The 25,523-nt window shown below is 36.7% G+C and overlaps 1 protein-coding gene across 5 annotated transcripts in view; it reads right to left on the minus strand.

The window, feature by feature from the left end:
- Positions 1 to 9,981: 9,981 nt before the first annotated feature.
- LOC144470804 (dual 3',5'-cyclic-AMP and -GMP phosphodiesterase 11) overlaps positions 9,982 to 25,523 on the minus strand; it is a 175,405-nt gene continuing 159,863 nt past the window's right edge. For 4 of the 5 annotated variants that reach the window (XM_078182344.1, XM_078182343.1, XM_078182342.1 and 1 more), the window contains 11 exons: positions 22,056 to 22,304; positions 20,900 to 21,010; positions 19,614 to 19,711; positions 19,440 to 19,503; positions 19,064 to 19,299; positions 18,492 to 18,591; positions 17,795 to 18,049; positions 17,603 to 17,712; positions 16,525 to 16,930; positions 15,731 to 15,814; positions 9,982 to 14,829 (listed from right to left, as the gene is read on the minus strand). In XM_078182344.1, coding sequence (XP_078038470.1) covers positions 14,656 to 14,829; positions 15,731 to 15,814; positions 16,525 to 16,930; positions 17,603 to 17,712; positions 17,795 to 18,049; positions 18,492 to 18,591; positions 19,064 to 19,299; positions 19,440 to 19,503; positions 19,614 to 19,711; positions 20,900 to 21,010; positions 22,056 to 22,304 — 1,887 coding nt within the window. In that variant the 3' untranslated portion in view covers positions 9,982 to 14,655. The remainder of the gene's footprint in view (positions 14,830 to 15,730; positions 15,815 to 16,524; positions 16,931 to 17,602; positions 17,713 to 17,794; positions 18,050 to 18,491; positions 18,592 to 19,063; positions 19,300 to 19,439; positions 19,504 to 19,613; positions 19,712 to 20,899; positions 21,011 to 22,055; positions 22,305 to 25,523) is intronic. The other variant, XR_013494188.1, reaches the window with a different exon arrangement.

The following is a 25,523-nucleotide window of genomic DNA, read 5'->3' on the forward strand; positions in this document are numbered from 1 at the left end:
AAGCTACTAAGAAACGAATGGCGCTCTAATTCCTGCACAACTCTCCCCGATTTCCTCCGACGGATTCATCCCCGAGTGATGTTTATGTTATCGTTTGCCCTGCTGCGCAGGTTAACCAATATGTTATAAACGCAAACACGCGCCAATAATAACATAATAGTTTCAATAATCTCAAACGAAGTATTTCATGCAAGAATGCTACTTTTCTAAACATTTATTACCTTTAAGTAACTTGAATAATTTTAATATAATAGATCAAAATTCAGAAATATTTATTTTCGCTAAACAATGCTTTATTTATGCTCTTGGAGAATTTCAGAGAACTGGAGATAAAGAAAAATTGAATTGGACTCTCAGTTATTTAAATATATAGATAACAATATATATAGTTTTATAATAATATATATATATATATATATATATATATATATATATATAATAATAATAATATAATATTTTGCTACAGTGTCCACCTACCCCTATTGTCATAGAAAAATGAATTTCGCTTGAATTAAAAATTTTGTGTTCCAATTCAATTATTACAATTGAAATGAATCATTGAATGTTTAAATAATTAGAATTTAATTCGTGAACAATTTATCGCGTTATAATAATCCGCGCGAATATTTGGTACAGTTGAACGAGTTCATGCGGGGGTATATAACATAATGCGAATTATATTTTATGAGAAGAGTAAAGCTTATGAAACGCGGGCTCGTCTACGCAAAAATTCAGGAACATAATGGCGGTATGAATTGAAAGCCCATGATGAAAAAAGAAAGTTTCGCTCGTTAACAAGTTCCCTTTCATTATTCTACATTGTGTGCGATATACTTTTGTACACAGACGAAACAAGCGTAATTGCGTCAGCGACTCTACTAGGCGGCGCAGCGCGACTCACTTCCACCGGCGAAACTTATTAGTTCTGTCTGACTATAACGCGGGATATTCTACTAACTCCGTTCTACTAACACATTTCCCAAGGAACACACTTACCGGCGCAAATAAGTGTAAAGGTTAAAAAATGGAACGTCGCGAACTTTTTTTTTCACACGTCAATGCAATCGTCCTACATTGTTGCGTTTAGCTTTTTTGTTATTGTGCGGAAAGGTTGCATTTCTTGAAATTGTTGCGCGTTTTTTAGTATAAGTTGTATTGAAAGTTCTACCGTTGATTTATTTATTGGAAAATATTATTTACCGTGTAGATTATATTTTGTAATCTTTGTTTGTTGCGCATATAGAGAATATTTTACAGGTGTAAATATAAAAAATAGGTAATAAAAAATAAAGTTAATATATATTATAATGAACATTATTTGGATATAAATAAAAAAATAACAAAATAGTGCAATTATCTAAATAATATTAAAATCTAATGCATAATGTATCATAATGTATAATATGTTTTATTTTGTATTGTAAATCCTGGTGCTGGCCGTTAGAATAGGAAGTCCACGTTTCCCCGGACACGCGTCAATGGCAGCCTTGTGCCGTCGTGTTGTATCTGAAATAGTATTTAGGGTAAAGCGTGTCTATAATTGAGAATTCGTAACCGGTCACGGCATTGCACCTGCAGCCTTTGCTCTAGAATAGCGACGACAGTGATATAGATCATTAAGTCATGATCACCGTTCGGACATTGGCCATCGTTGACGAGCGAGTCAACGCGGACAACAGATGTCCGTAGGCCGTGATCTTTCGCTGACTACCTAATCACGAGCTCCCCGCGCGAGAGAGAGAGAGAGTTCCGTCTCCGCGAAACTTCGCAGATTCTTCGGATCGCCGAGCCATTAAGGGTGAGTCAACAAAATTCTTAGTATTCGTCGCGGATCACCTGAATTAATCGCTTATTTCCGCGATAAGGAATTTTCTTCGTTTTGGGTGAAAATTGAATCGATGAAAATCGCGCGAAATCGAAGCGAATCTCGCAACGAATTCATTTAGGGTTGACATAATTCGCGCAAAGTGCCTTGATTAACATCATAATTATTTATATGTTTATTTTAAAAAGTGTTCTTATTAAGAATAAAATTGAATAATGAAACTCGTTGCATTCTGAGACAATGTTAAATAAAATGTTAAAACGTTCTATAAAATATTAAATAGCAAACTTTGATATCGAATTGAAAAATTATACAATTGTCACAGAATATTGTTTTAACAATTTTTATCACCGTCTTTGTAGTTCTATAAAATTAGAAAGATTTGCAACATTTTCTAATGCATTTTAAACATTCTCAAAATTTCCGCTTAACAATAGACAGTGCATTATTTTGATAAAATGTCAATGCAATGACACTTGCATCAGTATTCTTGACTAATATAATATGTCAGATTAAATATTAACCAAAGAATATTTTTTAGTACATTTAAACAAATAGTGCAATGTTCGACACGCGTTCAATTTCTAATTTCATTATCGGCAGAAGTTTTAAACATAGATTTATTGTTATAAACAGTTTGGCCACTCCGATAGAAATGTAGCCGATTCGCAGGTTTTAATAACATCGGCTGGAAACGTGGAACAGAACTTGCCACTTGTACAATTCGTCCCAGCGTTTCGGTCAACTTTCTTTCTTTCCATTCTTTCTTCCCTTTCTTTATCGGATCCCTTGAAAAAAAGCGAAGAAACTTTTCTATAAGGTCCTATCCCCGCGCGCGCGTCGCGCGAAGTTGGGAGAGATGTCTTTTCGACTAAATCCGAGATCTGTGCTTAATATCCAACTCCCCGTATCGCTGAAACTTTTCATTCGCGCCGGCATTAATACGCTTTTGCATTTCGCGGCACACGCCGTGCGATCTTTTAATAGCAAAAGCGATAACCCGGGGAGCTTGCTATACGATAATCCGTCGGAAACAGATTTAATAACAGCAAAATCTCGGAGGGAAACTGAACCCACCTTTTTGTTCGAACATTATTATTTCGCGGGCTTTTAATCTCTCATTTTGCGCGGCGCATTTGGCACATTTTATAAAATTATATTTCAGTAATAACTCGTATCCGTCCAGGTGATTCGCGTGATCATTTTTTTAATTCAACGCTAGGCGTATTTTATAAAATTATGTTTTAATACTAATTCCGTATCCTTCTGGGTGATTTATGTGATTATTTTTTTAATACGTTTTATTAAAGCCAGTTTGCTGCTTAGAGTTCGTTTTTATCGTGATTTACACGGTTTTATAATGTCGACTCTGCTTCTGGTTTTAATAGAAGTTATGTAATATTGAGATTTGTGTCACTCAATTTATATTATTCAAAATAAATGATTTCATCGGAAAAGGATTTATTAATTTTTAAGAAATTAAGCATCAAGTACAGTGTGTTTTAGAATAACCAATGAATTATTTACTTTACATATGCTTTCTCGCTAGCTATGAAATTGTTTAAATTTTCAAACTATGTTCACAACACTCAAACGTAATAAATAATTGTCGACAGATGCCTCTCATAAATCAATCATTTACTTTCGCATCAAGAAATTGAAGGAATACAGAAATTATAAATTGTGTTAATTGCTGCTTATTTGTTTGCTTATAGCACGTACCATTTGAGTAACTACCATCCACCATGGAAATAGTCATCCCACTCAAAAGAAGTGACAACCAACCTTGGGGTGTTCGCCTGTCCGGAGGGGTTGACTTCTGTTTTCCCTTAAGTGTAGTCAGGGTAAGGCATACACAGGGTGTTAAAAAAGAAAGCATTCGATATTTACGTGGTATATAGGACACGCTGTACAAGGAAAAAGGCCTTAATATATATAAATATTCGAAATATAGGTCGAATTGCAGTGTTTAGATTACTGTTTATAAATCGCGTCCTGAATGTCCTCGTTCAATTTTTTAACAACAGATAAATTGGGGATCTTATCAGTATATTACATTACATAAATTAATATATTATTAGTTATATCAATATTAATTTTATAATTTAATATATTAATATTACATTAAACTAGCAAACGAAAAAAGTTTACATTGATCTTTCGACCTATGTATACCACGGCATTTTTTACTTAGTACATAGTAAATAAGTATTGATTTTATAAAAGCGATCGATATAATTTAACAATTACATTTCTAGAGAAAAGTGACAGAACAGTGATAATCTCTGCAATCTTTAGCAAAGTTTGAATTGTTATTAAATGACGTTACATATTATGGATAATTTAGTATAAAGTAAATTATGTATACATTTTTTAGTTTATTTAAGTATTGGTTAACGCAACAAAACAAGAATCCCACACCGAAAATTTTCTATTTAAATACACGCCAGTTTTCAAGTGTTTCTCTCGGGATAACAAGAAAACTTCTGCAACCGGAGAATTAAAAAACAACTTTGCACAAATGTAGTTCACGTGATACTAATAACGGAACTGTTTCTTCCCGGCGAAGACGATATTAAGGGCGGGAACACCGTTCGAAACTTTTCATATTATCACGACTATTTAGGAATCTAATATAAGATACAAGAAAGAAATTACACTCGAAGCTGTCGCGCCTTTCATTGTCTACGTTATGGGAAACGAAACTTCAACAAATTATATCTGGTAGAAATTATACAGTATCCGTAGAAAACGCTGCGACTTTTAACACTTTACCGACCGGTTATTCGGCCGTAAACATTTAGGTCAATGTTAAATTTTCGTTTCTATTTTCATTTTATTTATTTTATTAATAGAAGAGAGATATTTAATATTTAAAACATTATATATTAATATCGAAGCTTGCGGTAGTACTTTTTAATATATTGATTTCAATAATAGGTAATGAATTATTAGTTACCACGACTACCGATTCACAAAGCTACCAATTGTAAGAAAAAGCCGATTTATAGGTCGATAAAGTGTTAATATAACTCCTCCCATTGCAATAGTATAAAATATTTTCCCATATCGCCATTATATTTTTATCATTACCATTACCATGAGATTACCAAAGATAAAAAATAAAATCAGTCGAAAACTTTTGCGAAAGCATTTCGTCGCGCATTGTTTAAAAAATTGCTGCGAACGTCTCGAAACATTGTTCGATCGAATTTCAAAAAGAGCTGTCCATTTCTCACGGCGATCGCGACGATTACAACGCGATGATTTCGTCGCTCGGCGATTGTCAGCGCGTTCAATTTTCCAAAGAATTCGAGAGACAGAAATTTCGTTTTAAAATCAAGGACCTATTAAAATTTCTGAGAGATACAGGCTTAATAAACAAAATATAAGGTCTATTTAAATAGAAGGTCGCTAATAGCCTTGCAGCTGATGCGACGTAAAACCTCTAAGAAAAAAGAAAAAAAAAAAAAAATTTCGTTTTCAGCGAGATCACATAAATCGGTGTATCGTGCCGAGCTGCGGGCAGAGGCGAATCGATTTACGGTGTAACATGAGGAACGCGCGGAAAGTTCGCCGATCAGGGTCCGATTGACGGAATTAAGAAGGGACGATTTGTTTAACAACGCCGGACACGTTCGCCATGGGGATCACCGAGCCGGTATCGACGGCGCCGGTAATTGTCCCGTGAAATATATTCGCGTTTTCTTCCGTCGTGATTTTTATCGCCGTCTCGCGCTCGTATCGGATCGCGTGACCTCGTTTCCGCGCGGCTTGAATCCTGCGGTCCGGCTGGATATCGATCTGAACAAAAGGAAGTCATTAATCGAATCGCAGATGAGACCCTGTCGCGCGGTCGACGTTTTTTTAAACAACTCCTCCTCCGCTCCCCCTCCCCGCGGATGATCGTTCCCAGTCATTTGGCTCGCCCCTTCCCTCCTCCACCCCTCACCCCCCGCCCCTGGTGCTTCGCTACCCCGCCGCCCGCCCTTTAATCCCTCGATGAATAGAGAATTTAACCTGTTACCAAGGGAAAGACGGGGGGCGAGCGCTCGTCGCTTGTATTCAACTACCGCTCGAAAGCATCCGGACGCTAGTTTATTTTTGGCAGAATGTCGTTTCGATGCCAGATGAAAGGTGCCGTACGCCATTCATCCGCCGCGCAAGAACTTTTATCTTTTAATTATCGTTCGATTAATTTGCCGCGACGAAATTGCTGTTCGTTAGCGGGCGAATGCCGATTTATTCGGGACGCTGTTGAAACCACGTGCGATTATCATTATTATCGTTGTTATTGTCGTTAGTATCATTATTATTTATTGTTTGAAGAGCCGCCATATTTTCGCGGCACTGTATAATAGCTCTGGTATAACAAAAAAATATTCGGGAACTTTTTAGAACGTAATAACCTTTTTGAAACTGGACTGATCGACTTGAATTTTTATTCGAAATGTCAAAGAGACACTGGTTCAATATAAATATATTTTTTTTCATACATATTTGAAACCATTTCTTTGGTAAATTTTGCTACTATCTTGGAACGGGAATAAATTACTTTATATAAAATAACTAATAAATAATTGATTCACCTGGAAGGAAAAAGAGAATACGTTTTATAGATCTTCATAATATATATATATATATATATATATATATAATTATATTAATATATCATATTGCTATATACATATATGTATATATTATATTAATACATATATTACAATAATAAAAATAAAAATTTCATCGAAATTGTTCAACATTCAAATTCTACATCGTAAAGAGAACAACAATAATCCTGCTCGCGGATGCTTCATTATCATTCCTGATTTTTGTCTCTGAATTCTCGTCTGATTAACGTGCCGTAATCAAATTTATGTTCGACACTACCAAATTCTGCTTCGTTTAACAAACTGGTTTACGCTGACAAAGATAGAAACATTTTGCTATTTGTACCATTGTGATATTAATATTTATATAGAATTACTGATATACACGGTTTCGTGAACGTAGAATTGAAATACATTGTGTAAAGGTAGCACATGACATTGTATTTTGAGATCAGCAAATACTGCATTCATATTATTAAATATTTTATTATTATTTTTATTACCATCTCGTTTATGTTCAATCAATATTTTAGAGTAAAATCAACGTTTAGTTTTATTTTCTACATACAGATGGTTTACAAACGTTTCAATTTATATTGGTGCGTTGCTGTTTACATTAAAAATTTGACAAAGAACCTGGACGTTGTATAGTTAAATAATTATATGTGAAAACAAAATCAGCGAATAAAAATGTTTAAGTGTGTTTTATGATAGTCGTTACAAGAATCTTATTCTTATGCTATTATTATTAATAGATCACCAATGACATTAAGAACAACATCTGTGTTATTATTATTATCATTACTATTATTATTATTATCATTATTATTATTACTACTATCTTATCCTATCTTTTCTTATACAAGCATCAGACAGCACCAGGTGTCAAACAGTCAAGTTAAAAATTTCCAGCTAACTATTATTATACTGCGACATGAATTAATCTTGACCGATGCAAATTGATATATTTATGATCAACACGTTCCTCTCTTTGTTCCATTACTTGCCGCGTATTCGCATTATTTGCATTTTCCAACAATCTGTAGACACATTAAAATCTATATGAAAATAAAGCCCCGTCAATAATTCAACGAAGCAAATATATCCACGTGCTTCTCATAAATATTCATCCGTGCATCGGTCAAAGTATTGAACAACGCCACGGCTAAGTAAGTCGCCCGGCACTCATACGGGGTGTCCCGATAATCATTGCGCGGCGCAGCAGCGAGAATGACGACTCGCACGCGGACAAATTTATACGATGATTTAAAGAGTTCTCTTTTTCGTTTTGCAAGGTGACACTCGGAGGTTTGGCCGACAGAGCCGGCGTGCACGCCGGCGACCTGGTTGTCAAAATAAACGGGGCGACCGTACAGCACTTGACACACAACGAAGTTCACGAACGCCTCATCAAAGCCGGAAACGAATTTACATTGACCGTGCTGCGAAATCTGAAATTCGAACGAGCCGCTAAACAAGAATAACGCGATCCACGCCGACTGCCATTTTGTTTCCCCTTGTCGTAACGTTTCTACTACCCTGCCGCCGAAATTCGCGTTTCTCGAAACATGTACGAAACGATTCTATGATTTTTTTTGATATCCACGTTTGTTGAACGTGTCTTCGTTGAAAACATTGTGAACACTGTTATGAAAAATATAATGATTTATAATTACTTCAACGTTGTTCCAATGTCACAGCTCCGTCCCACCTGAAACAATTATTTTTTACGAAGAAAAAACAGGACTTTAACGACTATGTTATATTTAAGGATTAATTATTTTCATCCGAATAACAATCCTGATATTTATTAAACCCTATTACTAGAAGTTCTGTTACGAAATTACTTAGGAAACTTTTAATTGTTGATCTTCGATCTGCTGCGAAGAATTTCGAGTTTTCAAAAATTAACAGACGTGAGATAAGTATACAATATTATCTTGTTTTTATTAAAAATTAAAAATATCACTGCCATTAATGTTTATAGTAATAGAATAAGAGAGTTTCATGTGTTTGTTATTTAACAATCTTCTATATAAATCTCGAGGGATTTGAAATCGAATAAGGAAGATCACCGACGACCATTGTAAATGCAAAACGGACCGCAAAAAATTTCGAGCGAGCAAATCTAAATTATTAACTTTCTATTTCCCCTCGGCTGGCCTAGTTTGCGATCCCGGATACGCCGGAGCCCGAAAAAACGGGGGGTAGAACTCGTGAAAACAGGATTGTTTAAACTGTTTTGGGGGAACCGGGTCATCGGGCTACACACACACCGCCATCTTTATTTGTCGAGGAACTGTAGAATTTGTGTACCGCAGATAGTTCGTAAAAAAAGAAGAACATTCAAAACGTTCGCCGGTGATTTATATTTGTATATTCGTATTTCTCGTGCAGGACATTTTTCGACGATAATTAAGAATAACGAAACGAAAAATAAAGACATCGAGTCGTCGTTGCGTGCCACCAATTGACCCACATTGTAAAATGCAATTTGTCAATTATTGATCCGGTATCGTCTTCGATCGTGTCGTCGCTGTCACCGAGCCGTCGGCCTCTTAACGCGCCGCTATAAATTGCAATTAACGGATTCTATTAAACGGCCGATCGAAAGTTTCAGAGCAGTTCGTTAAACGGTTTCACGCCTCGGCAAAGTAGGAGATAAATAAATTACACAGTGCGATTTAATACGGTCTTCAACACCTTCGACTTTTTCGTCCATTCAAATATGCCAAATTCTTATCTTCGCTTGGCTGCATAACAGAAGTATAATTAAACAAATTTAGATGGGACACGTGTAATTTGTTTCATTTTTTAACTCAAGTTTTGTTATGACCATAATTTTTATTCGTAACGTTCGGACTACAGATATGGTATTTTCTAAAATAGATATAAATAACCAATTAACTAATATTTATATTGTTAGTATTTTATTTTGATTTAACGTAGTATCCTAATAAAAATATATTAATTATTTTGTCTTTTTTTTTTAATAGTAGCCAATGAAAGCATTTTATGTGCGAAATTATATACAGAAGGCGGCAGCCTTTTTAAAATTTAAGTTCAGGAGTATCTTAAAAAACTACTAGTGTGTAGCGAATTATTATTAAAAAATATGTTACTTAATTAGTAGTAAACAAGCACTAAACCCTAATGTTATTAGAGCTCACCAGTGAGCACAATTTAGTGCTCACTAATGTACAGTACAAATATTTGTTACACGTTGCTTTATAAGAACAAGATTGAATTTATTCAGACATTTTGCTACTTTTATTACAACATGTACTTTACTAGAATTAAAGAATTTATTCGCTCATATTTTTGAAAAAAAGATTTGCTAAAATAACCAATACGAAACCGATTATTTTGACTAACACAATAGATCTAATGTTAGACGTGTATGTTGATACAATAAAATAAAGTTGAACAATTTTAAAAGTTAACATACAAAATTCTAATACAACATACTTTATTCTATAGGGAATATATTCCCCTAAACCCTTGGGAAAGGATGATGAAACGGGTAAACAGAATGAACAATAGACGGTATGTGTATCACATAATTTAGTCTCGCTTTAATATATTAGATATTGTTCAGTATAATATATGACTCTCGTACTATATGCTAATCGTAACGGTAAACGGCATACACGCTAAACATTTCCGTTCCGACGTATCAATAATTTACACGAGAATATTCATAGTTGACGATTCCTTGCTCGCACATACACACTCAGCCGTAAACGAACATCGCACGCACGCACGCACCCACGCACACACGTTTTATTTATCACACTTTCTTTACACCGCGTCCCTGCCGTTGTGGAATTCATGAAAATCGACGGGAGACACAATCAAGTTTACAAAAGACGAGAAAAGGAAAGAAGAACTAGAAGAAGAAGAAGGAAGAGAAAGGGAAAGAGGAAAACGACTTGAAGGATTAAAAGGAACATATACAAGATACGGACTATCATTACAAGTAACGATCACACGCGGATGAACGCTGACTGCCTCCATCGCTGGCAAAACCACGTCCCCTAATCTTTTCCAAGCACCGATCAATTCGTACGGAGGACGATCCTTTCGCGGATCGATGACCGCGCGGAATCTACGACGAAGAAGAGTTTATACAAAAGTCTCCGCAAAAAGGTTCCAAGTTTATTTTACGCGCGGGAGAAGCGCGCGCGCGCCCGTCGTAAACTTTTGTACGATATTTGCGCCGATTTTGGGAAATAAACTTTTCACGCTACCAGACCGGGGAGACCGTCGTCGACGACGACGACGTCTGTTAAAAGGACGGGACGAGCGCGGCTCTCCCGACGGAGCTTCGCGCCGGAGTAACTTTCCGAGTTCCCCGGCGATCCTAATTACAGATTCAATAAGTCCTTAAGTTTTCAGCGCGGGATCGTCGCGTTTCACGCGGACGCGCAGCGACGAAGCGCGTCGTTTATAATTTCTTCGATCAAATATATGTCGCCGCCGACAAATTAACACGGAGAAACTAGATATTAAATAGGTTTTCAAACAGCAATTGATTTAAAGAGTTCTTAACAATTGAAACGAGATCGCTGCTTTCGCTTTACAATAACCGCAGCTCCGTGAAAAATAAAATGTTCTACGAGATACAAATACAACTTGTGGAAACGTGTAAAATAATAATCCCGATCGTCAATTCTACCATTGGGTCGCTGTTAAGAACTATTTTTTCGTATCGTTTGCTGTCCGCGGAAATAAATACAATTATTAAATAAGAGCACGTTACTCGTTATGCCGCGATTTCGACGCGGTCTTTGAATAAATGGGATCTTGGAAGCTCGCGTTATTATTCGATCCGGAAATAAATTATGCAAACATTCGAGCGTGCCGGTTAACGAGATTTCAGGTATTTTCGCGAATTGTCTCGGCGACGGTTGATTACAGAGCAAACAGAATCAGCATCGCTCAATAATGCATGACGCCATGGACGCGTCGCGGTGTTCGCGGGTACGGAGGAATATGGCTTCCTGATTACGGCAGCGAGTACGACGCGGCGACGCGTCTGTAAATATAATTACGGAACACCTGAAGTATGCTATCATGTCTGCGTTTAGCTAATCACTGCCTGTTAACGATACCGTGGATCGTAACGCGTCCGAAGCGTTATCGACGTTCGTTCGCGGCAACGGAACGTTTACGGAAAGCCGTAACGAACTCGAGCGAGAAAAAAATATCGAAACGATTCGACGATATTCACCGTCGATGCTGAACTCAGTATAAACCCTTTTTCCTCTGTAAATCGCTCGGAGATGCACTTTGCGCGCGTGATTGCTGTATCGCGGGGTTGAAACACGACGTTGACTTTCTAAAACGTTGATTAAAATCTACGATTAACAGGTTGGTAAAATCGCCGTTCACGTCGGAATACCGGTCGCGAATGTTCGAGCGCGACGGCCGCGCGAACCTAAACGGATCGCATCGTTGCAGACGGTTCTTCTCGTCGAAGATGACATCGTATGATTTTAATCGCAAGCTGAAGTCCATGTGATCTCTACGATCGAACAGAGAGGAGGAATATTCCGACGTGAATCGGTCAATTTTCCCTAATTACATTCACCGTCCTACAGCAACTCCCGCGCCGCGTTACGACAGCACTGCAACGTGCAAGCGTTGTTACAATGTTCGCGCGGACGCGAGTGAGCTGGGACACGCGTTAATGGAACGTCGATGATATGTTCGTATTTTTGTTCAAAGATTTCAGGCGACCGTGAAACGTGGTCTCGGAAGCATTCGCGTGTGCGGTAAATTCTCTTTAATTCGTCCTTTGGATTATAAATAAAAATAGACGATTCGAGAAGAGGAGATACGATTGTTCAAATATCGTGGCTTGTTTTTATAATCATTGACAATCGGCGACTTTAGAAATAAGTATCGAGGCAATCGTATTTTCTTTTCCCAAATTTACCGGTTTTGTTCAGAAAATTCAGAGACAATTGGAGAGGATTTACCGTACACCGATACTGAAGCGCAGAGAAACGTATTCTCGTTCGATGTTCCGTTCGCTGGGACAACAGCCCTCCCCCGGTGCAAAGGGGAGAGGAAACCGAACATCTGGCTTTAAACGACATCGCGTGACATCCAAGATAATGGAAAGCAAAGGCGAACGACGCCTGTCCTCTACAGCTAATTAATTAGAACGTTAAAACAGACGATTAAACTCATCCCCGTATCGAGTAACAAAGATCACGATTAACCTTGATGTATAAATGTACACTTTGGTTTACGAATACATTATCTAATTACAATGTACAGCCCGATTCTAGCGTCGAACGAGCCCCTAACCGCGGAGTGGAAACACCTCCGCGCGAACGCCGTTCCAAGACGGAGCCGATTGCCCTTCGATCGCACCCTGCGCGCGCGCAACTCGGGAATCATCTGTCTCGCTGATCGGAGTCCTGGCTATGATCGCCGCAGAAATCGTGTTCACGGTCGTAACTATCATGCTTGCGGTCCTAGGCTATGCTAATCCTTAACCGTGATACCTTATCAACTAGACTGTGGACTTTCTGCAGTTTTTGTCAGAAAAATAAATAGTTAGGATTTTAAAGAGGAACAGTATAATTGAAAATTGTTAAATACTTTTGATTTGTTATGGTTATTAAGGAGAATTTATTCTGCAGAAAGATCCGCAGTCTGTTCGTCAGTTTGTTCGGGAAATCGAGAAAATAGGGCTTTTGCTTCGATAAGTATAATAAGCGAATTATTTACGACCCTGATTTCGTGGTCCACTTCTGCTGCCACTGTGTCATCCCTCAGAAATTAGCCTAGTGACAGAGACAAGCTAGTTTTATCAGAATGCACGATTTTATATACAATTGTTGCACGAATTGAGTTTACGCGATTTTGTAACGTTTTAGTCGATAAAAAGAATTAGAACCTGATTTCGCAAGTGTTTTATACGTCTTTATAGTTCGAAATGTTACATAGTTTATACGAATTGAGTTTGCGCTCAATCTTGTAACGTTTTAATTGATAAAAAAAATAAAACTTCTTACTTCATACAACTTTATACATCGTTGTACTTTAAAATATTCGAAATTTTCATTTGATGATCATCTCTAAAATTCGAAATCGATTGCCAATGTACAATTATTTTTCTTACAAATGTTTAGCAAATTGAGACTAGGTGCCACATTCGTTTTTCTATCATTCTACGCTTCGTGACATTTACTAAAAGAATATTTCAGAGAATAAGAACATATTTAACTAACATTTAACAATAGTTTCTCATAAATATCGCATCTACTACTCTCTTGTAACTATCTTTTTTACAACGCAACTATAAAAAAGTATAAAACAAGTCCTCAATCTGACGAGCAATTTGTCTACTATAAGTAATCATTGTAAAGCAATAATTGTGCCGAATAATAAATTATACATATTAGCTCTGCGCGAGAACAAGGAACAATTCCGTCGAATGTCTGCGAAACCACTTCGTCGATCGGATCTCATTTGCAACGTGGTCGTTGGTTAATAATATCGATTAAAAGTCTTCGCGAGTCACGGGTCTCCGATCAGCGAGAAGTATCTCGCTTAAGAATCTGACGAGCGACCAATGATTCCCGTCGAATTCGTCCCGTACATCTTTCTCGTTCATCCTTCGTCCTCTCCCGACCACAAAGTTCTGCCATAGTAAGTATACGTACAATACGATCAGGTACAAGAGTAGCATCTCTGGGTTGATCTGTTTTATTTCCGAAGAGAGGACGAAGCTCCTCGGCGGCCTAAAGCTAATTTCCTCCAGGCTTTGCTCCTCGGGTCCCCCGTAGCCCGGCGACGAGCGTAAAATTCACGGGATTTAATCTCGTTCGGAAACATGATTTCTCATCGAGGCCGGCAATCGAGCCGATCGAACGGAAGGATACGCTCGTCCTCGGCTAGGACGGCCAGGCTCTGACAATATACGCTCGCTGACTCCCCGGAAGCTCGCGGGACAGAATCGGAACGGTTCTTTCCACGCGGTCGCGCGTCATTGGTACCGACAAATGCTCCGCCAGTGATTAATATAAATTAATAAATTAACTCACGATGCTCTTTTTAATACCTAATATCGAGACGTAGGCGCTTAATAATTCCAAGCTTCTCGGCTTCTATAGCTTTCTCTCGGCTGGACGATCCGTAAATGCGTTGAAGCTACCGTCCGTTGATCATTTTACTTTCGCCTGTGTTCGCGACTCGTGATAATGACTATTGGTCCGCCTGGTCACTGGTCTCCTCGTTGTCGGATATCGAGGACATCCTGTCGTGGTTCGTGCAATTGTCCGTCTTGCATCCGGACTCCGCGATCTCGAGCCAGTGTTGCTTGTTTTTACGGACGCCGTCCACCAGTGGCTCGAGCTTGTCCGACAGTAAAGCGAATGCCTGCTCGAACGAACACCGAATTATTAGTTTTGTATTTGTGGCTTGTTAATATTAAGTGGCTATTAAGATTGTGGATTGTGAAAAGCATTTTCAAGAAGTATATTTTAGCCAAATATTTTTTATTTTAGTAGAAAGTATTTTTTGAAATTGATGTTCTTGGTGAATGAAATAGAATCACAGGTAAGTTGTAAGAACAGACATAAGACTTTGTAAGATTTCTTAGTTTGAAATTTTACAATGGTATTTTATATTCTATTCGTCATTTCTATTAAAAAATTAGATGGTAATATAGACAACGTAGTTTCTGATGATATGGCTTGCGAAAAAAGTCGTTAAAGATTTTAAATAGTCAGAAGTTATACATTTATTAACTATATAAATCGTGAACCATTAAGTTTTGGCTATTTTCTGCTACTTTAAGCTAGATTTAGCTGCCTCGGGTTACATTGTGATATCTTTTTATTTTATTAATCTATTTATCTGACTGATTTCTACAGTCTTTGGTTACCTTAGACAATCTTTAACTATTTTTAATAATACATAATAGAGTCATATATCAATTTACACTAAATACGCTCTAAAATCAATTCACAGAGACTTAACTTAAACCTAAACCTAAAATTTGATAAACTTAAAATTTGAAATTTAATATTTTGTTTCTCTACAAGAATCGTAATAAATTTTCGTGAATTTTTCTACGCTCTAAAAAGTTAATAAACGTGTTAAGAAAATATTTTCACGTTGCTCTGAATCAATCCCATAATATAAATGGGAAAGAAAGTCCAAAAATTAGGGACTGCAAAATAGATTGAATATTTTGTCTTTTCTTATACCTTATCTGTGATAAAATGCTCCATTGAATAAACTTTTGTTATCTATCGTTGATATCGTAGAGAATTACCTCGTAGATAGGAAGACAGATCGAATCGATGAATCCGACTTGCATCATCGGCAGCTGATCCTCCTTCTCTCTGTTCATAATGTCCTGCAATACCAAACGAGTAACGTTGTTACCTTCCGATTTTAGATTACTAAACTAGTGTAAATTTAAATCACTGATAGAAGATACATTGCAGTTTGAAAATCTAATAACAATCTGACATTCTCTGCACTTATAAATAAATATGAATTAGAAATAAAGCACTTACAATATGTTATCTTTTAGTGATAAAAGATTGTAAATTTAAGATACAGGTATTGTGAATACAGAAACAGAAATTTAAGTAAAAAGTTAAGCAATTTGAGATGAATTCTTTCGCCAGTATTTTATTCTACCTACACTAAAATAACTAACGCCAATATTAATTATCAAAATTCGAAGCTATCTCATCATATTCTCAATGAAATATGACTGATAATAATTTTATTATAAAAGATATTAATACCTGCATATTTATAAAATAAAATAACAGTAAAACGAAGGAACAATGTTAGCTCCAATTGTCAATTGAATATCAAGTACAATAAACATTTTTCTGACTTTAAAATAACTATTTAAGAATAACAATCGAATGAAACTAATTCTTTACACCCAACTGTCTCCTAATAAGGGACACAACAAGACAGCTATAATCGTTACACGATAATTGCGATAATTACTACATTACGAATAAATATACGCCCCTGTCGTTGTTAATTGATTCGAGGTGGTTCACCGAGGGGTTAAGCGAAACTCCGAAGCTGTGCAACACTTACAATCGGGGTAATGTTTAGCGTCCTCCTTTCGATGTCCCCCTGCTCGAAGAACTCGCTGCTAACCAATTCCGCCACCCTCTTCTCGACCTCCCACGGTTTCGTTATAGCCGCTAGATCACAGACTGTCATTAACATTCCTCTTAGCAGTTCCCGGTGGTCGCTGTAAGCCCAATTGTAGCCGCCGCCCCGTGCTAAGCTGAGGAAAGCTCCTCTCTTACGGAAGTAGACCGCTAAGTCGGTGGAGAGGATTGCTTCTTCGAGAACTTTAACCACCCGGGAGTATTCCTCCGGGGACAGGTTCGACAGAATTTGGTTCCCCTGGCTGCTCAGGATCATCAGGCACTGATCGAAATGATGGTGCTCCATCGTCGACGTCGAGTACAGCTGCGCCAACGGCGACGACGCTCTGCGAATCATCAGGAACATTTCTATTTTGATATCTCACAAGATTACAAGGGTAATAAAGTTGGTATAACAAGTCACGTATTTTTAATAAATTACATTTGTACAATTCTTAAATCCTCTAAACTGTTAATTGAACGTATTCAATTGATCGATTGTATCGAATATCACATTTATTTAAATATAAACATCCATTTTAAGGTTAAGGTTATAAAATCTCTATTTCCTAGCAGCTAGCTTGAGTTATTGAATCATAAACTCCTTCTTTATATCTGGAAAAGTAAGTTTATGTCACTCAGTTAAAATTTTTACAAAACAAATGTATTGAACAGAATATAAGAAAATATATGCAAAATATGTAAGAATGCAAAATAAATATTTTGAAAGTATAGAAAGATAATGAATTTTTATTCGAGTCCACGTTGCATTAAATTCTTTTTATAAACACAAGTATTGTAAATTATTAACTATTTTCATTCCTAATTTAATGCACAAGGGCTTGCAGATTACAATGACATCGCAGAAATATTTGACAAGACAATTCTCCATAATAATTAGGGCAATCGAATTGATCTATTTAATTTATCGTATGCTTAAATACGATTACAATTAAAATGTATATAAATAAATTGAAATATAAGTAAAAAGCGTTTGTTCCCGCAAAGCTCGTACTCACTTGATTTGGAAGGAGTTGTTCGTGCCCCGATGGTCCAGATCATGGCACAAGCAAGCGATGATCAGCGCGAGACACTCGATCTCCCCGAAGATCTTCCACCACTGCGTAGCCTGAAGAAAACAACGTATTCTCGTTACTTCCTCAATGGGATGATTGGACGCGCGGCACAATTTCGATCGGCAATTTGCTTACAGTTAGTATCGCGAACATCATTTGAGCGACGTTGAACGCGTGACGCCAATTATGGTACGTGACGTTCCGATAATTCTTCTTCACGCTTAGAAGCCAGCGGCAGAGAACGTCGTAATCGATGTGAAAACGTTCCACGAAGTCAAGGTCCAGGAACATTCGGAGACAGGCGGCGAGTGTGTCGTCGTCCTCCATGAAAATGTCGTCGAATTTGAAATCGTGCAGCTGGAAATGCGCCGCTGATGGCACTCGCAAGCCCTGCAATCGAAATCAACAAATTATCAATTTTATTAATTAATTTCTAGCATCGTAAAATTAACGAAACGTGTGTTCGGAATTAATGTACATTTTACTGTACATTTATAAGTAAATTTTTGAAAATATTTTTATGTAGGTAAAGTATCTTTAAGGTTGCAGAATATTTGAATAAAATTATATGAAATTGAAGAAATATGTTATACTAGTGTACTTTGAATATTACTGGAATGTTAATAGTTTTGTTTTATATAAATATTTAACACTGGCATTTATTTTCTGTATAATTATTATAAATTTCTGTAGGAAATACGTTTGAAAAATTGAATTCTTTTACTGTAATGACTATTATTTATCGAAATATTTGAGTTATTTAAATTATTTATTTCAATGCTTTACGTATTATTTTTAACAATGTTAGAGTCGCTGTAGAAGAGAAACCAACCCTTAATCTTTGCGCATCTTCCAACGACGCAGAAGCGTGGTAACTCAGCACTTCTAATGTAACGCTTTGTTTGGCCATTGCTATCACAGCCTTTTCGTACCTGTTAACACACGAAAAACACAAACGTTAAAAACATTCTTAGTCATTTTAATTAATCCATTCAACACGAAGTTCAAAATCCTATCGATCATTTGTCAGCTCTAAAGAAAAGTTCATTTTCCTAATGTCTTTTACAAATTAAATTTGTATTTCTCAGATTGCTGCATCAATTTTCTAATAATTATACTTTCACAAAATTTCTATATATTTTTTAACTGAAAGCATTAAATAACTAAATCGTCCTTGTATCACCAATATGGCGACTCTCTTTTTCAGCAGTTTCAAGCAATAAGAACGTAAATATTCGGAAAAGAGCCACAGAATAAATTAATTTCTAAAGAACGTAATTCGAGAGTAGAGAAGAATAATTAAAAAAGCGATCGTTTCTGAAATTTACCGATTCATTAGCAACAAAATAGAAATGTACAGCGACGATCGGCGAACGGATCGACGCGTTTTTCGCCACCACTTACATGTGCGTATTGTGAATGCCCATGCCGCAGAAAATGGCGAACGCCTCGACGAAATTCTCGTCGTTCTTCGTGAATGCGAGGTCATCGAACTTGTTGATCAGTTGAATGACGCCAATGATCTGACCCGACGAGTTCTTGATGGGCATGCAGAGAATGGTGCGATGTCTGAAACCGGTACCATCGTCCACCGAGGGGTCGAATCTTGGATCATCGTAGGCGTTCGGTATGTTCACCGTCTAAGAAAATTTAGTTCGAACGCGTATCATCGTGTTGGCGTTGCGTGCGTGCCGGCGGCGGCGGCGGCGACGGCGGCGCGCGCGCGCGGCTAGCAGAAAAGATATGTACAAACAGGAAGAAATTGTCAATCAATGCTCACCTCGCCGGTCGTGGCAACGTAGCCGGTGATGCCGACGTTTATAGGGAATCGGCTCTCGAACGGACTGCGTGAAACAGAACGAAACACGTGTGTGTGTAAGGCTTCCGCGTGAATGAAATTGTTCGCGGTAATCGTATGAAGAAAAATAAGGACGTAATTACAAACTTCATTCACCTAGTGCGAGAATCTGAATCCTCGCCGGCCAGGTCGTTCGCCTCGAAGTCGAACACTCGGGAGAAACTGCCCTTCGACGCCTTGTGCACCAACAGAACCTGAAATCCATAATCGACATTACTATCGTGGCTTTCCATTACTTTTAACACATTTTCCGTGCCACTGGTGGTACACGCTTAAATAGCTATTCAATGCGTTAAAAAAATATTTTATGACAAGATAGAATACAAGAAATAATTTTCACCAAAAGAATAAATCCCTAATAAGTCCGCTTCATAGATATATTGACAATAATCGATAAATAAACATAATATATTGATTTTAAAAGCTTCAATTGACCAGAATGAAGAGTCGACTAAATATGGATAAATATGGTTACGGCAAGTTCCGAAATAATTTTTATATTATGAGAAATTAGATTCCAAAAATTATTGAAAGTATAACTATTGTTGCAAGAGTTATGAGATTCAATTTCATATGCATAAAATACATATAGTCGTATAAAATGGAAATGCTATATGTCATGAAAGTTATTTTAGAATTACAGTTAAAATGGCTTCGAGTGCAGAGAGTTAACAATTAATCAAACACCGGAAGCTTCAATTTTTAACTTCGTTACTAACATTTATCTGTTTACTAGAACTCAGCCAATCAGCTGTTCTCGACAAGTATTTTCTTACTTCATTTCGTTTCCTTTACTTTATTTTTGATAGTTTCAAGCGTAAAAGTCTGGAAATAAATATTTTTCTCCAGCTGTACTCTTTAATCTTTTATTTTGTCAAGATGCTTTAAGAAATGGAAGTCTGGAATATATTTGTGTTTTATAAGCCCGCGGGATATTAACCCTTTGCGCTCGAACGCCGAGGCATCGCTAAAAATTATTATATCTTGTAGAAATATAATATTAAAATTGTCAAACATGTTTACATTTGAATACTGTTTAAAGCGCAATTATTGTTTTAATTATATTAAGATTATAATCGTATAATATATATATATATATATATATATATATATATATATATAAATGTAATAATTGTTGTAATTATTACCACTCAAATTTTTCTATCACGTTCCAAGATAATCTTCGTACTAACAAAATTCGGATTTAAAAAATTGTTACAACTGTCACTATGCATCGCAGAAATACTCATAAAATTCACTTTGTCATATAAAATGGAAATGCTCTAGGCCAGAGAAATGATTTTAGATTTACGGTTAAAATGGCTTCTCGAGCGCAAAGGGTTGAAATTGTGGGATCTGGTCTACGTTCGCTGGTATTTTACCTGCACTCGCTGGCACTGGATCAGGGATTGCGTGTGCGTTAGGATCCTCAGTACCATATGCTCTATCGTACTCTGCTCTTCGAATATCATCCTAGCTAAATCCAGAAGCACCTGTAACAGGGAACAAATATCCGTCGTTGAATTAGTATGCCGTTCAAGTCGGTTGAATTACCGTGGGCCGCACAGTCGACGATCCACGACAATATTAACATCTTCGCCGCGGTTAATAATTCCCGCAGCTGGCGCGGTGTGTACATTAGTTCGATCGAATTACTGTAATATTTCAATCGGCGGGCAAATGTGATTTCCACGCGATAATTACCATCGACGTGTGCACTTAATAGAACAAAAGAGTCCATTACACCGTGAACTTTTCTGCATTCCGCTCGCAGCGCAACACGTTACGGCAGCGCGCCATAGCTTTTTTGCGCTGCTAACGAAATCAGCAGGCGAAGCAGAAAAAACGCGAGAGTTTCGTTTTTTTTAAATTTTACAAGATGAAATGTCTTGTTGGATCTTCATTTTCAGGCGAATGTTTAATCTCTATGCGGATCTGTGAATTAATTGTTTGAATATTTAAAGGATCGATAAAAAGTGAAATTTGAAATATTGCTCTCGTTGTTAATTTTAAATCATTATTATAATAATTATATTCAATTTTGTGTAACAATATTATGTAATTTATGAATTTATGTTACTTGATAATATTGTGTGATTTATCAATTTATGTTACTTCATTATATTACGTAATTAACGAATTAGAATTACATAATAATGCTACATAATATATAAATTTATATTATTTGATAATATTACGAAATTGACGAATTTATATTACTCAATGATACTACACAATATATGAATTTATATTATATAATCATATTGCGTAATTTACGAATTTATGTTACACAAAAATATTACATAACATAAATTGATATTACTTAATAATATAACGTAATTTACGAATTTATATTACTTAATAATATCACGTAATATTTGTCGCAAATAAAATTGAATAACTGGCAAATGTATCTCTCTGCGATCCGAATAAACGTGAACTAAAAAATTTTTCCGCCGCCATTTTGACACTACTAAACGAAGTGTTAAACGTACGGCGCAGCACTTGGAAACATGATGAATACATTCTCTGACGTACCTGGTTTCTTTTGACTTCTAATTGACTTTTTTCATACAGTTGCGCATTCCTCAGCCCGATCCCGCAAAATTGTAAATAACCAGCGAAAATCTTCTCGTCCTGTGCGGTGAACTGTCCTTCGCCACCGAGCTTGTTAATCACTTGTGCAACCCCGATGACGTCCCCGTTGCAGTCCTTTATCGGCATGCACAAAAGGGCCCTGGTCCTGTATCCAGTTAACGCATCGATTTCTCGGTTGAACCTCGAGTCCTGCAATGAAAAGCGCAGTCTTTAAAAACAATTTCCTCTTTGCTGATTTTAGAATACTATAACTAAAATGTGGATTTTACGCATTAATATCAAAATTGAATAATTGCAATTTGAAACAATAAGAACATTAGAGGAACTTATAAATATTAAAATTATTAAAGGAAGAAAGCACTTTTTAATCGGTTTTAATTTTTTGCAATTGTTGCAGACAATGCTTGTTTTGCATAAAAATCCGCAGACTAGTTACAGCATAGTTAAAAATATTCATTACTGTCTCAAACGAGTAAGGAAAAAAATACTAGGTTTTGTGATTGAATATAGGAGAGCGAAAATGTTTAGATTGTTGATTTGTAAATAAATATATTAACTCTCATTTCTATTTAATACAGATGAGTAACGTCAGCAAGTGCTATAGTCCTCACGCGACAAGAAGACATCTTTGCGTTAAACATTCCCCCTGTTACTAGCTGCCTCTTTGCTGCTATTGGTCGAAAATAGTGACGGGGATCGACAGTGGTCGCTAGGCAACCGATGACAAAGCTATTAAGTGGGGGAATATACACGCAGAGACGCCTCCTTGTCGCGCGAGGACTATAGACACTATATCAAAAATCTTCGCTATAAATCTACGACAATAAATTTTGTTTTTCAAAACAAAACAACAGAAAAATATTAAAAACCAATAATCAATCTTTTGATTGATCAACACGCAAATTTGCGAAATTACTTTAATTCCATTATCGAAACTCAAAAATTGCTATTTCATCGTAGAAAATTCAAAGACACCGTACTCGAATCCATTAATCGACGTAACATTTATTCCCGACCCTCGGATTGCAAAGTTTCGAATTAGATCGCCGATGGACAATTAATCGTCAGTACATTTAGTTAAAACTTCGGTGTCCAGAACTCGCAGCCTCCGACGAGCTGAAGTTTCGACCAAGTTTGATTATACTTTACGCAATCGCAGATTTTGTTTGACTCCCGGAGACTGGGGCTGCGGAACTTCCATGGGACAATTAAACACGGGACCCCGGTCCGATAATGGCGAAGGGATCGTTAAGTTTCCGTAATGCAATTCAGCATCGATCTCTTTCGTTTGTTCGCTTTGTCGCGAAACTGTCGATCGCAGAAATGTCAACCTTTGCAAGAACATTCCGAGCGATCCCGCTACACAAACATTTGTAAATAACAAAACTGAGTGAACAGTTCGAAAGCGAGACACGTTGCAAATTGACGCGAACATTGAGTGAAACGACGGTGCTTGTAAATGTTGCGGGATGCTTGTAAACGTTGCGAGATGATTGTAAAAGTAGCGAGATGCTTTTAAACAATCGTACACAATTCGGCGAAACGATGAAACATTGCGGATAGTTTACGAACAAACTTCGAATCAGCAATTATTCAGGCAGAGGAGCATATACATATACAATATATTGCTTTACGTCCACGGATGCTCGAATTTACGAGGAACTAGGAAACGCGATTAAATAAACGGAAATAGCGGAATAAAGTTTATCTCCGAATTCGACGTTATTGCTTTTTTACTGCTTCGTCGCGATAATGGTACGTCCCCGCATGAACAGGATAATCGAATTACTCGTCAAATGATATCGAATACTTCTTTCATCCTTCGAATGCTGCACGAGCGACAGCTACATTGTTTACGACTCGAACTACCGTACTACTCAAAATGACCGACTTCTAATTTGTTCTTTTATAGTTTCTGATATCATAAAAATGTTTCTATTTAGATGAATATTTTGATGTAAGTATATACTGCAATACAAATTATACGTAGCTTAAATAAATCCTATCTTTGCATTGTATTGAATATATTGATCCGGTATTTGTTTATGATATTTGTGAAGGGCTTGAAGTTGATATAATATTATTAATTTATACTATATCATTAATTGTATTATTATATATTGTAAAAGCGAGAAATTATAATATAAAATAATTAATTATATTACTATGTATTATAGAAGCAAGAAGTTGTAATATAAAATAATTAACTATATTATTATAGTATTAATTAATATTATTTAGTTAACTATATTATTATATGTTATAGAAGCAAGAAATTATAATAGAAAGTAATTAACAACATTATCACATATTATAAAAGTAAGAAATTACAATATAAAATAGTTAATTATATCATCACATATTGTTTAAAGCGAGAGAATTGCAATATAAAATATCACGTAATTACTACATAACATAAAAGCGAGGTCACAGAGTCCTCTGTCTAGGGCCTGAAGGCAACAACGGATCGCCACAACCCTTAGAACTATCTCTCTCGCGCCGATGCGTCTCTGTTCTCGCAAACCCTCGCGCTCGCGTGTCCTCCACAGTGGCCGGAAGTCGCGTCGCACAAAGGACACCTTCCCCTTACGGGCAACGGAGATAATTGGGCACTCGCGCCCATTTCCATAGATATGATACGTAAGACCGGCGAACCGGACATTAAGATTAGATACCGTGAGACGCCATCACGATACTAAGTAGAGGCACTGTCAGATGCTAAGTGACTCGCCTATGACGATAGCGCGAGCGCACGTTTCGCTCTCCTTGCGCGAGATTCTAAGCGAGCATTGTGGCACTCCTGCTCGCCTTCGGGGAAATTCTAAGTAGATACGCACCAGGTAAACCCCGGCACGATGGCAGTGTACATTGCCTGGTTAAGTGGCAACCGATCTTTGAAGGAAACCATTGGACGGCTAGGTGGCACTATCGCGCGATAATTGCTACCCGGCGACTCTGTTGCTCAGGAATCACGGAACATTGATATTCACCATGGGTAACATTATTCGGTATTGGATAGATTGTTGATCTTTATGTAGTCATTGTATGCGCGGAATTTTCAGGTATGAGAAACTTACCGTGATGATTAAAATTAATAGGGTTGCTTGAACTATTTTTCATTTGAGAAATGTTGTGGGAAATGGAAATGAATTATATTGTAGATAATAATATGAAAGTAAATTAATAAATTAATAATACGAAAACAAATTATAAGTTAATAATAAATAAATAGTTGTCAAGATTTTAAAATGGAGCAGCGAAGTATTTATTTGATATGTATATAAAAGCAACATTTAACTATAAATATTTGGACCAGTCTTTTATGTTCAATACTGTGCGGATCATGTTTCAACGCTAATCTCACATTTTACAAAAGTGCTTGTAAAAATATAAATCTGAATAAAGATT

This window comes from Augochlora pura, chromosome 6 (assembly GCF_028453695.1).
Source record: "Augochlora pura isolate Apur16 chromosome 6, APUR_v2.2.1, whole genome shotgun sequence".
Taxonomy (NCBI): Eukaryota; Metazoa; Arthropoda; class Insecta; order Hymenoptera; family Halictidae; genus Augochlora; species Augochlora pura.